This window comes from Mobula hypostoma, chromosome 27 (genome assembly GCF_963921235.1).
Source record: "Mobula hypostoma chromosome 27, sMobHyp1.1, whole genome shotgun sequence".
NCBI classification, from domain to species: Eukaryota; Metazoa; Chordata; class Chondrichthyes; order Myliobatiformes; family Myliobatidae; genus Mobula; species Mobula hypostoma.
Window position 1 is genome coordinate 20,720,236 of NC_086123.1, and position 13,454 is coordinate 20,733,689.

At 36.1% G+C, this 13,454-nt stretch overlaps 1 protein-coding gene across 3 annotated transcripts in view; it reads left to right on the forward strand.

Annotated features, from left to right (window-relative positions):
* Nucleotides 1–13,454, forward strand: part of LOC134338630 (tectonic-1-like) — a 47,859-nt gene that overhangs the window by 23,413 nt on the left and 10,992 nt on the right. For 2 of the 3 annotated variants that reach the window (XM_063034623.1, XM_063034625.1), the window contains exons 7-12: nucleotides 850–962; nucleotides 3,389–3,415; nucleotides 6,654–6,782; nucleotides 6,942–7,067; nucleotides 9,343–9,424; nucleotides 11,063–11,207. In XM_063034623.1, coding sequence (XP_062890693.1) covers nucleotides 850–962; nucleotides 3,389–3,415; nucleotides 6,654–6,782; nucleotides 6,942–7,067; nucleotides 9,343–9,424; nucleotides 11,063–11,207 — 622 coding nt within the window. The remainder of the gene's footprint in view (nucleotides 1–849; nucleotides 963–3,388; nucleotides 3,416–6,653; nucleotides 6,783–6,941; nucleotides 7,068–9,342; nucleotides 9,425–11,062; nucleotides 11,208–13,454) is intronic. The other variant, XM_063034624.1, reaches the window with a different exon arrangement.

Sequence of the window (13,454 nt, forward strand, 5' to 3'; positions counted from 1 at the left end):
TTCACACAAGCTCTCACAGCATGACAAGCCGACAAACCATGTGAGAATCAATCCTATAGCTTCCCACTATTTTTGTATTTTGTATCCCTTGTCAGCCACAGTTGCCTCATCCTCCCTTTACAATATTTCTTCTTCGTGATGAATCTATCTGTGTCTTCTGGATTGCTCCCAGAAACTCCAGCCATTGCTGTTCATCCGTTGTCCCTTCTAGTGTCCCCTTCCAATCAACTTTGGCCAGCTCCTCTCTCATGCCTCTGTTGTTACTTTAACTCCACTGTAATACTGATACATTTAGCTTCTCCCTTTCAAACTCCAAGGTGAATTCTAGTCACTGCCTCATTAGGGTTCCTTTGCCTTAAGCTCACTTTGTGTGCCATTCAAGAGCGATAAGCTTATCTAAAGCCATTTATGTAGGTATAAGGAATGCATTGTATAAGGGTACTTGTGAAGTTAAATGTTGCTGGACCTGCTGAGTTTCTCTAGAAGACTGTGATGAGGAAAGTATATAAAATTCATTCCTTATTTTGAAATTAACACCAACAATTAAGACTCAGAAAAATGGGGCTCTGAGGGAGTTTTGTTGGCCATTATTAAACAGCATGATGTCAACAAACTATTTACCATGAAATGGATCAGCTTGAACCCTTTAGGTCTAGTATAGTGTGTATCTATCACATAAGCAGAGTAATTTCATGCCCTTCCATGTATTTCAGTTTTGAATCTGTCAATGAGATACTGGTTTTCCACATAATCTAAGGTTGCAGGGTATCCAAGAAAACAAGTCTGCATTAAGATGTATTTATAGTGTTTTAGTTAGTGATGTTTGACTCTTATTTCTTTGTATCATAGCTTTTTTGATAGATCAAACAACACATTGCAGTCGAAGGATACAGAAATCAACAAACTGCACAAGTCTTCCAGCATTCAGTATAAACAATTATCTGAATGTAAAAATTCTTCCAGTAAGTTTTCCACAGTTTGATGTTTCACATTCAGTGGTAGTTCCAAAATGATGTACAAACTAATTGGATGAATATCACTGAATTTTGATAGTGCTCCCAATGAAAATTTTAGAGTTCAGTAATTAAAATGTTTGTAAGTATGAGACATCAGACATTCATATCCAGGATTTATTGAATGTTGAATGTTGCCTGTTGGCTGCATCTGGCACACTGCTTCATTATTGGGCAGTACATGGAAGCCAATCGTAGAGCCCAGGCTTACTAAGATTTCCAACTTTGTAGTGATCTACAAAGGAGGAAGATGTGCTTTTTAAAATGTTTTGCTTCTATTTAATGTTTTAAATTTGTATTATATTGCTATTGTTATTGATTTCAAAGCCCTCAAAATGCCTTGTGGTCGCCACTGTTGGCAAAGTCCAGCCGCAGCTTTATCTTCTGTCATGCTTGGTGATCTCAGCAGTAGTGCCAGTCCCACAGTCTCCGAGTTTACCCAATCACTATTTTGATCTTAGCATTGACCTTGAGAGTATAGGGTTGCTAGCAGCCCAGGTAAGTATGGGCACAGTGGGGAACACGAATGGTGACTGTGGGCAGAAGGTCAAGCCTATCAAGATCTGGGCCAATATTCATTAAATAACTAATTCATTATTAATATTAATTAATAACCATTAATTATTCATGTTGAAATGAACTCAAGTTCCGTATGAATCTATATATACAGTGGATTCAGGTTAATTGGGCCACTTTTAATCGGGGTAGCTGTTTATTTGGGAAAACTCAAAAGAGCAAAACCTAATTGAGGAAATAGCTGGGATTCTCTTTGTTTATTTGGGATACAATGCTGCTTAATTGGGACAGGAGACTGTTGCCAAACAGTTTCTAAACAGCATCAGTCACGTTAGAGCAACACACATAAAAGTTGCTGGTGAACGCAGCAGGCCAGGCAGCATCTCTAGGAAGAGATGCAGTCGACGTTTCAGCCCAAGACCCTTCGTCCTGATGAAGGGTCTTGGGCTGAAACGTCGACTGCACCTCTTCCTAGAGATGCTGCCTGGCCTGCTGCGTTCACCAGTAACTTTTATGTGTGTTGCTTGAATTTCCAGCATCTGCAGAATTCCTGTTGTTCAGTCACGTTAGATTCTACATTGTGCTTAGAGCAAACAGTTTTTAAATAGGGTCAGTTGTGTGTGTTTGTGTTCATAAAGCAGTGATTTTTGTTGCTGTTAGTTGGCAAGAAAAAAGTAGTAAGTCAATTCAGAACTGTTTTGCTCAGTGCAGTTTCAAGCATTCAAGCTTGGAGATGCAGAAATGACCAGGAGTGAAAATGGAACTATTCCACTACGTCAACAAGTTAGGAACTATGAAGGATTTGAAGGGATCAACAATCATCTTGAATGTTACATTGAAAATGAAGATTTGGAAGATGCAATTGTAGAAAGCATTGTATGAAAGCAATCCATAATCTACACTCGGTCTCTGTGCTAATTTACAGTCAATCAAAAGGACATGGCAGCATACAGTGGATAAATTATGAACTTCTATATAGTTTTATAGTACTGTAGTAGTATTGATAGTGTTCTAATTTGTTCTGTATTTCATTTAAATACATAATTTATTACTCAGTTAAACAGTAGTTTGTCTTTTTTATTCCTTTTTATCTATTTCCATGAAACTTTGGCTAATTGGGGCAGCCACTTAATTGGACCAAAATGCAGTGGTCCCGATGTGTCCCAGTTTACTGGAATCCACTGTTGTGTTTGTATATATAAATTGACCATGGGAAGTACCATGTTGTTTAGTCATTTGTGTCTTGGGAAGTTGATTCTGAGTTCATAAATTAAGGTAGAAGGCTCTGTGTAATGTACACAGAACATAGAAATTTACAGCACTTTACAGGCCCTTCAGCCCACAGTGCTGTGCCGAACATGTAACCTACTCTAGAAAGTGCCTAGAATTTCCCTAGCGCATAGCCCTCTATTTTTTTTAAGCTCCATGTACCTGTCTAAGAGGCTCTTAAAAGATCCTATTGTATCTGCTTCCACCACTGCCACTGGCGGAGCATTCCACACACCCACCACTCTCTGTGTGAAAAATTTACCCTTGACATCCCCTTGGTACCTTTTTTCAAGCACCTTAAAACTATGCCCCTCGTGTTAGCCGTTTCAGCCCTAGAAAAAAGCCTCTGGCTATCCACACGATCAATGCTCCTCATCATCTTCTACAGCTCTATCAGGTCACCTCTCATCCTCCATCTTTCTAAGGAGAAAAGGCGAAGTACACTCAATGTAATACACTCATACGTGTAGAGAGTTTCTCAGCTGTGAATGTATTTACAATTTCTGACAGAAATATATTTGTGATTAAACTTTATGAAAGTATTCTTTGAACCTAGAAACTAATATATGGAAATATATTATATTTTGCAGAGCCCTAATGCAAATTTGAATAGTGGAGTAAGTATATAGTTTTTACATCTTACTAGTTTGTGTTCTTACATTTTATAAAAGTGAACAGGGATAAAAGTATTAATTCTGTGACTTACTAGTGTTGCTTTGGAGAAGCTATCGATCCCACATAACAAAGTTGCAGGAAAACTGAAATTACTGATCTAGAATCCTGACATTTTGGTTAAAAGGAGAAAAGGAAGTCTGATTGAGTGTTCTTCTAAATCATATACTGTATGTGTTGGTAGAGAAACATTTTTCTTTTTTTTATTTTATTTTTATTTGGATAAGGCATTCGCAAGTATTACACAAACTTTTACCTATAAAACCTTTTCCATTTTTATATATGTATAAATCTATATATATTTATACATTCACAAGTACACATTCAATGTTTGCTCTTACCCACAGACATACTTATCCAATCCCTGTGTACTTACCTCATTTTATCATTTTTTTCCCAAATCTTTTTCTTGTATTAATTCCACGTTTTCCAGAAATAAAACAGTGAACATTCGAGCTTACATTAACACTATTACTATGTTAATGAGGAAAGCAGTATGAACCTTTAGGAGAGTCGTCTAAAGTCTGTTCACATTGGGGTTATAAATTCAATCCATTTATTCCAAATTTGATAAATTTTTTCTTTTTGAATTCTCAGAGAGTAAGTCATCTTTTCCATTTTAAATATTTCCAAAGTAATTTCATGCCAATCTTCTAATGTAGGTGATGTTGGTTTTAACCACTTTCTGGTGAATGATTTCCTACTTGACGCTAAAAGGGCCTGCAGCAGCTTTATATCTTTCTTCTGTTGCAAAAACAATACATGCCCCAAATAGAGACTCTCCAAGTTCAGAGGTATCTGAGTCTTAAATACCTTAACTAATGTTCTGTGAATACCTTTCCAATATAAACTTAATTTAGAGCAATCCCAAAAAATATGGAAATGATTTGCCTCCTTGGAGCCACACCTTCTCCAACACACCACATTTATGTCTTTATATTTTTCCTGGTATAGGGTCTTGAAGTGTCTTATAATATTTTGCCAGCAGTGTTCTCTCCAAACCAAAGAGTTGGTTGAAGACCACTGAAAGCTGTATATTTTCCCCCAAGCCTCCTTTGAAAGTACCAACCCCGCTTCTTTTTCCCCACTTCTCTTTAATATACAAAGTGTTTTCATTTTTGGCATGAGAGAGGGCATTATATAATCGAGAAATTTATTTACTTGATATTGAGCTGTAAGCCAATTTCAGAATCTTGAAAAATTCTAATTCTACTATTGATAAGTCTGTATGTCTACAACTCTGGTTAAAGTAGTGTCGTACTTGAAGGTACCTAAAATAAATAAATAAATAAATAAATCATTGTGTTCTAGGCTGTATTTATCCTGCAGGGATTGAAAACTTTGTAATGCACTTTTATGTGTGAATGAGAGGTAGGTTGTAAGACCTTTCTTTATCCAGAGTTCAAATCTTTTATCTTCTCTGCTGGGAAGGAATTTGGTATCATAAGCACACCATCTGAAAAGTTTTAACATGTTGTTGATTCCACATGGATTAGCCACTTTCTGCCATACTTTTAGTGTGAGATTTATCCAGCTGTTTTTAACCTTTTCCAATTGGGCCATCAATCCTTTGTCCGCAATTGAGGCCTGTAGAGGAAAACTGTCAATCAATCCAAATTCTATTTCCTTCCATCTAGCCTTATATTCCCTATTACACCAATATAACAGAGGGGTTATCTGTGAAGCATAAAAATAATTTCTCAAGCAAGGAAGTGCCGTACCTGCTCCTTCCTTTCCTAACTGTAAGGTGTTAAATCGGATTCTAGGTTTTTTTCCTTGCCAAATAAAGTGGAAAATCCATTTGTCCCATTCCCTGAATTGATTATCGTCTACCTCCACAGGTAAAGTCTGGAAAAAATAAAGTAATTCGAGGGAGAATATTCATTTTTGTGCTATTTATCCTTGAATTTAGACTTAAAAAGGGGATAAGATTCCATCTATGTATATCTGCTTTTATCTCTGAAATTAATGGCCCATAATTTACCCGTGACAACATTGAAAGCTCTTTTGGCAGGGTTATTCCTAAATATTTTAATGATTTAGCTTCCTACTTAAGATCATATGTATCCTGCAGATTTTTAGATGCTGTATAATTTAGGGACATAACCTGTGTTTTCTTTATATTAATTTTATAACCTGATATTTTGAGAAACGTTTTTCACACTGGTATGTGGTTCTATAGAATTATTTGTATTATCCACATGCTACCTTATTTTCCTATATAATATTTTACAAAAACTTGTGCCTTTTTGTGTAATATATCTACCTATTTCAGAACTGGAAAAAATTGAACATATAACAGACTGAAATATCTTTTGACTTTTTGACAAATAATGCAGAAAGGATAGATGTCATCTTTTGATTTTATTCAGCTTAAACTCCTTTAAGCTCACAGATTTCATAAGCTCGTGATGGCCAAAAGTAGCGGTGAAAATTACAATGTAATTAAGATATTGGGTAATCATTTGTCCAACACAATGCCCAAAATGTTTTTGTATAATGATTGGGATAATCAATCAGCTGACATAAACAGAATAACCAATGAGCAATATATTTAATAAACAAATGGCAAGTTGTTTCATAGATTACCATACTTAGATGATTTACCATTAAGTGTATTTGTTTAAAATTTTTAATTCTTTGACAGCAGGATTTGGATCCCTTGCTGCTACTCTGAGATTGCAACATTTCAGTCTAAAAGGATGCCACTACTGTATTACAAATTTGCGCTTTGCTTGAATATTTATTCAATAATCTATATCCTGGCATGCAGTTTGTTTGAAGAAAGCAGAAATGTACTCTGTATTTAACATGGTGCAGAGTCAATGGGCTGATTGGTCTAATTCTGCTTCTGTATCTTACGGTGTTACAGAATATTGTTTCTGATGATTTTTTTATATGAATTGTGCTGAAGCCAATACACCAGGAAAGATTTTTTTAAATGCAATTACCACATGTATAAATATCAAAAATGCATTCAATTTTAACATGCTTTATAACATGAGGAATCTCAGTTGTTCAAAAAAATACATATTTAAGAACTTTGATTTTTGGTTTTTAGTTTTAGGGACTTAATTTTGCACTTAAATAAATATTTTAGAAATGAGCCTACAATGCTTAAAAATGGATAAAATACGAAGTTTAGATATATTCACTTACTAATTAATTTTGGCTTTCTTCCAGATCCCAGTCTTTCTTAGCTCTATAATTTTGAAATCTCTAAATGGAACATTAATACGCCTGAAAGACTTTGCTGTTAATAACTGGTTACCCAACCAAGATGTTAATATGTGCAGAAATATTGTGCTAGAGGTAAGTTATATGATCGCTCAAGAAGGCCTTATTGTGCGTCATACCTTTTTAGCCTCATCATTGCTTCTAAGTACTGTAGAATGCTTATGTACGTATGGACTTTCAAGTAAGCAATTCTGTATGATTTCAGTGATGCATTGTTCTTTATTTTATTGGTAGGTGGAATATATTATTGTGTATAACAGTAAAGGGACCATTGTAAATGCATCGGCTGCTCTTGTTCTTGGAACTATTGAAAGTAGCTTGGTACCAGTGCAACAACGCTTCCAGATTAAATTCATTCAGGTACAATACTTCAAAATTATTTTGATATTTGGAAAAAACAGAATTGACTCAATGATGACCACTGCAAATTACAATTTTTTCAGTATGTTTTCACAAAGATATTATTGAAACCTCAGGACCATTGTAGCAAAAATACAGTATATTGAACAGTACAGTATACTGTATCTCAAATTCAATATTGTTTAGTTTGTCCTACATAATTTTTGTTCTATTTTCTTCCCTCCTTAAATTCTCCAGATTTCTAAGGTCAGGCTTATTGTTTAACTTGGGGAAATTTTATGAGCAAAAACTGTTTTAAGACCAAGGTGATGTGACAAAAAAAAGTCATTATCAGAATTTCACTACCTAAAGGAGTGGTGAAAGGAGACTGATTTGTTATTTTGAAGAGGAAAATGGATAGCTATTGGAAAGAAAAATAATTGTAGGACCATAGGGAAAGCATTAGGGAGTGAGACTAAGTGGACTTCTCTTGCAACTTTCTGGTGGGCATTGATGGGCTGAATAGACATCTTACATTCTGTTACAGAAACATGATTTTGCTTGGCCCAGACTCTTATTGAGCACCAAAACTGTAGCATTTTCCACTGAGCTCATGCATTTCAAAGATATTTGGGCACATACATGAATAGGAAAGGTTTAGAGAGATGCAGGCAAATAGGCCCAGGTCATGAAGAAACCTTGGCGGCACACATCAAGTTGGGCCAAGGGGTTTGTTTCTGTGCTGTGCATCTCTTTTATTAAAAAAAAAAAAAAAAAATCCTCTCCACAACCATCCTGCCAAGGCTTCTTAGCATCTTGTATGTTTGTATCATTCTCTTTGATTCTTCCAAAGTCTAGTAGGTACAAGTCTAGCCTGTCCAGCCTTTCCTGATCAGACAATCTGATCATTCCAGCCAGTAAATATTCTTCAAACTGTTTCCAAAACACTCACACCTTTCACAATAAGGCAACCAATACTGTACATATGAATCCCCTGGATAACCGAAGTAGAATTCTCCTTTTGTATTGCCCTCACTGTAAGCAGTAACTTACTGTTAGTTTCCTGAATTATTTGCTGTGTTTGTTTGTTAGCCTCTTGCAAATTATGCACCTGGATCCCGCTTGGATAATAGGTTTATTTATTTGTGCAAATGGGTGGAGTGAGTTATCATAAAAAGTTGAATTCTGTATCCAGTCCTCTAAACCCATCATATCTGCTGTGATATTGAGAGCTTTTACATTGGTCTGAGATATTCTCCTTCCTGAACTGTGGATTCCTCCACCATAGTTGACAGAGACTATGACCCACTTCACATTTTCTGCACCTCCTGACAGAGCAAGGATGGAGATCCTTTGGTTCTTACTTTCCACCCCACCAGCCTCCACATTCAAAATATCATTCTTTGCAATTTCTTCAGCCCTCAACGAGATTTCACCACGATTCTCAATTTTCCCCAACCCTTGCATTTTCAATGCTTTGTTTTTCCACAGATGTTACCTGACATGCTGAGTGCTTATAACTTAAGTTATAAAACAGAATTAGAAATGAGTAAAGGATTCTCTAAAGATGATCTTCCTCTAAGATTATGAAAGGTCATTCTGTACCCACCTTGAAAGTCTAACCGCACAGACTTGTTCTTGGATCTTTTTAATAAATAGGCGAGTTGCAAAAACGTAAGTATATTTTTATTCCTGATGTATAGAAAAAAAGTTAAAAAGAAAAACTCACTTTTGCACTTGCATCACATTTTATCTGCTTCCAGTGGTCCCAAAGTACTTCACATGCAATGAGTTATTATTATGTAGGAAAACGTAGCAAAGTGAAGAAACAGAGTTCTTCAAGCAGTAAGGAGATGAATAATACATTTTTCATGATATTACTTCACTGGTACAATGGTGAAGCTCTCACTTTACTGTTGTGGGGTTGCCATCATTAATATCAAACTAAAGGACAGCAACTTCATTAGTGCTTTCCTTATAACTGTATTCAAGTCCTGTGTGGAGCTCGAATCTATTATGTTATGCCCCTGAATTTTAAAGTTTAAAAGCCTTGGATGACCTTCACTCGGAGCTCCCCCAATATATTTGTGCCATTTAAAGCCTACTGAAAGAAATTGTTAATTGACTGACATTATTGAACTTGTATGTATTTTACTCTGAAGAACAACAGCATTGATCCTTTTAACAGACCAACATCCAGCTTAGTGTACTTATTGTAATTTTCAATGTTGTCACATTTAATGATGCTTTTTAAGGATTTTTTTTGTCTACTCATATATGTCCTTTTAAATTGTAGGAAAACACAGTGGGGGTTCCCTTCAGTGGGAATCCTGGCTATGTTGTTGGACTCCCTCTAGTGGCTGGATTTGGACCAAATGCCACATATCCTTTCCATACAAGTTATCTTTTATAAACTAAATATACATGATGAAGGCCCACTTGAACGTGCTCCTATCAACCATTATTCTGATTGTTTCTTGAATAATTCATTTACTACCCGTTACGCCACTGGTGTTAAGGGCAGTAATGAAGGTCCTCCCTCTGGTGGTGTTCAGGGTGTCCTTCATCATGTCAGTAGCATCCTCTTGTTTTTCACTACTGTTAGTCATGCAAGTCCTGGGTGGAGGGTTAGGAATACCATCACACTCAGATGTAGAAGGAATCTTCATTGCTATTTCCATAACAAGTTTGTTTGACCAGTCAGGATTGTTAGCCCTGAGCAGAACCCTTGAACCTAGAGGACCAATGGACCACTCTTAGTCTAGCGTCTACCCTTTGACCTGTTTGGCATGAGAGACCCTACCAAAAACCAGAGCATAAAGCCCTTACACCAGCCAACGTAGCTCTCCAGGTTGTTGAGGCATGCAAGCCTCCAAACCCTACAACAAGGTTGTGGTCCTCTTGGAGGTTGAATAATTCAACTAGAGTTTTTCTCCTTTGAAGACTGTATAAAGCAGCTCCTGCCTTTTTACCTTCTTCCTTTCCTATCAGACCTCAATGTTTCTTCCAGATTATCATGATTATATTGTAAATTGTTCAATTTAGCATCTAGCACTCACTTGTTACAATGCAGTCTCTTGCCACAAATGTTGAACTTTTGATGAGTTTGCGAATATAATCCTCAGTTACTAGTCACCAGTTGTTTTAATTCTCCAACCTATTCCCAATCTGATCTCTCTTTGTGGTCCCCTACACTGTTGTAATAATGCTTAACAGACTCTTGGGAAAGAATACCTTCTATTTCAGGTGTGCAAATTGTAGCTTTAAGTTCAACAATTGGACATCATTACGATGTCTCTTTTTTTGTTGGTAACAATTCTGCCTTTTGCTAATTACAGCTCCTCTTAATCTAGGTTTTGTTTATTTGCTCATCTCAGTAATTCTGCACTAATGCTGCTGAGTATTTCAATCATTTTGTTTATATTTCAATTCTATCAAGTTTTGGAATTTTGATTTGGTGATGCTTTCTTTGATGTAGTAAATTTTTTCAGTGTCATTCTATAAAACTGCATTGCTTTCAACCACTTGCATAATACAAAAGTAAGTCATCTCCTTCTACACTAAGTTGCTAAACAATCTGACATCTATATTTGTTCCTCAAACAGGAATACTCCATTCAATAATGTGTGGAATAATGGAAATTTGTTTGAAAGTTTTGACAACGTCAAATCAAGATTACTCCATTTATCGTTTCCATCCAAATAAGCTGGTTTATCTTGTTTTTTTTTGGCTTCATTTTAAATTAATTCAATTTTATATTTAACTTTGGGAAGTAAGCAGATCCGTGCCATTTTGCCCAGAAGACCACGACAAAATCTTTAAATTAAAAAAAAATATGTAGGTATTCTCAAAGCAAGCATGGTTTACAAACTGATATATCAGGGCTTAACTAAGCTTTCCAAAGCTGCAATGTTTGGCGTCCTACAATTTTAATTAAGAAGGATTCATTTTAGTATTGTTCGAGAAATCCCATTTTTCCTTGCTTTATTCAAATATTTTTTCTTAACTGGGTCTTTCCACTGTTGGTATAATTCAAAGCAGAAACAGATTTGGGCAGCTGACAGTCATGAAGAGTTCAGCCAATCAAGATTGTCTACAGATGGTAGGGTTCCGGACGCCGGTACTTTTTGGATACAACTTAAACTCTGGCTGCATTATGCGGTAGGTCTGGTGGAATCATTTGTTTTTTTCTTTAACACACGTCAATGGACATACAATCCTGGCATTTATTCAATGAAATACCGTTTATAAGTCTGTAGAAGCACACGCAAAATGCTGGAGGAACTCAACAAGTCAGGCAGCATCTATGGAGGGGAATAAACAGTCAACATTTTGAGTCCTCTTCCTTTCCAGTCCTGATGAATGGTGTCAGCCCAAAATGTCAACTGTTGATTCTATTCCATAGATACTGCCGTACTTAATAAGTTCCTACAGCACCTTATGTGTGTTGTTCACGATTTCCAGCATCTGCAGAATCTCTTGTGTTTAAAAGCCCATAGAATATGTTTCTTTTTAAAATGTAAAATAATTTTCATTGGGTAAACTAATACAAACTTCCATGGAAACTATAATAACTATAAATCAAACTCTTGGTGAAAAGACTTGTGTATTTAATATTTCCAGTAATATTTGAGTAACTTTATAAATATTGGTTGATTAAGAATTTGGTTCTTTAAATAATTTATTACAGGTAATAAGTCAAAGTACATGAATGGCCTATGTCATAGTGCCACCTTGTCATAATTGGGTTCCTCACTTCTCCTGGTCTCCCCAAGTTTTTCTTTCGATTAGTTTTATGTTTTGGAGTTACAAAACATAACAGTGGTGACAAATAAGTTTTAAAATGAACCCAAGATAACTACCTACCTGTTGAAGCACAGCGAGATGTTTTATTTTTCTTCACAAGGGAAGAGGGACAGTCTAGTTAAAACAAACCACAGCATGTATCTCTTCAGAAAAGGAGACAGAGACGATCAAGGTTTAAAAAAAATAAGGCAGAAAACTGATGAAATTCACAGCTAAATAAACAGTGAGTACTGGATGATAATAAAATATTTTTTTTAAAGCAGAAGTGCCTGGCTGTATTGGAAAGATAGATGCCTTCGATGGCACAAAAGGTAACTGGCTGCTGAAAACAGAACAAATTGAGCAATATTTTGAAGCAAATGAAATAACCAATGAGAAGTGTTTGCCAGTTTTGCTAAGTGTAATAGTTGGAAGTACTTACAGATTGCTTAGAAATTTAACTGCTCCAACCAAACCTGCCAAAATTAGCTTTGCTGATGTTGTGAAAGTAAAGTGGGAACATTTGGAATCAAAACCATTGTTGATTGTAGAACATTTTAGGTTTCATAAGTGGAATCAAAAGGAAGGGGAGTCCATATCAGCTGTGTGGTTGAACTGAAGAGATTGTCTGAGCATTGTTATTTCAGTGATGAGCTTATCAATGCACTGATAGATTGTTTATTCTGTGGAGTCTTACAAGAAAACATTTAAAAACAGCTATCTGAAGTACAACTCACATTTTAAAAAGCAGTTCAAATCGCTGTAGCAATGAAAAAAGCAACTAGAAAGTCAACTGATTTGGAATCAGGAATGAAAGTGAGCGTGAACAAAATTGCAACCTCTAAGCAGAAACCTGCCTGGCCAAACAAATTGTGTTACATTTGTGGCAAGGGCTCACATACACCATAGTAATGCAGGTTGAAAGGCAGAACTTGCAGAAAATGCAACAACTTAGGACACATACAAAGAGCATGTCGGGCAGACAAAAATAAATGGACTGCACAGGGAAGAGTCAAGTTGCAGTTTCAAGAAGAGCACTAATTTGCATGTTGTTGATGAAAAATGTGATATTAATGAGAGTGACACAGGACTGGGTGGCCTTGAGATTTACTATGTGAAAACTAATGAGATAGGCAATATAGTTTACACCAGAAGTGAATGGCTAATTAATTAAAATGGAATTGCACAGTGGCTCATCTGTTTCAGTCATTAAACTAAAAGAGTTTGAACAGCATTTCAAAGATACTGAACTGTAACCTGCAGATACCCAACTAAGAACTTATAACTCTGTGGGAGTGACAGTAATAACAGTGAAATACAACAACCAACAAGCCACTTTGGGTTTGTATGTGGTAAAAACACAATGGCCAGCATCATGGGGCTATGAGTGGCTGAGAAAACTACAACTTGATAAGAGATCCATCCACCATTTGCACGCCACATCCCCTGTACTGAAGCCATATGACAGTAAATTTAAAAAAGTACTGGATGATACCATAGCAGTGTTCAAGGATGGCATTGGAAAACTCAGACATAGCAAGGATAAAATAGGGTTAAATGAAAATGCCACGCCCAAATTTTACAAAGCCCATCCGGTTCCTTATACTATCTGTGATTTTAAAA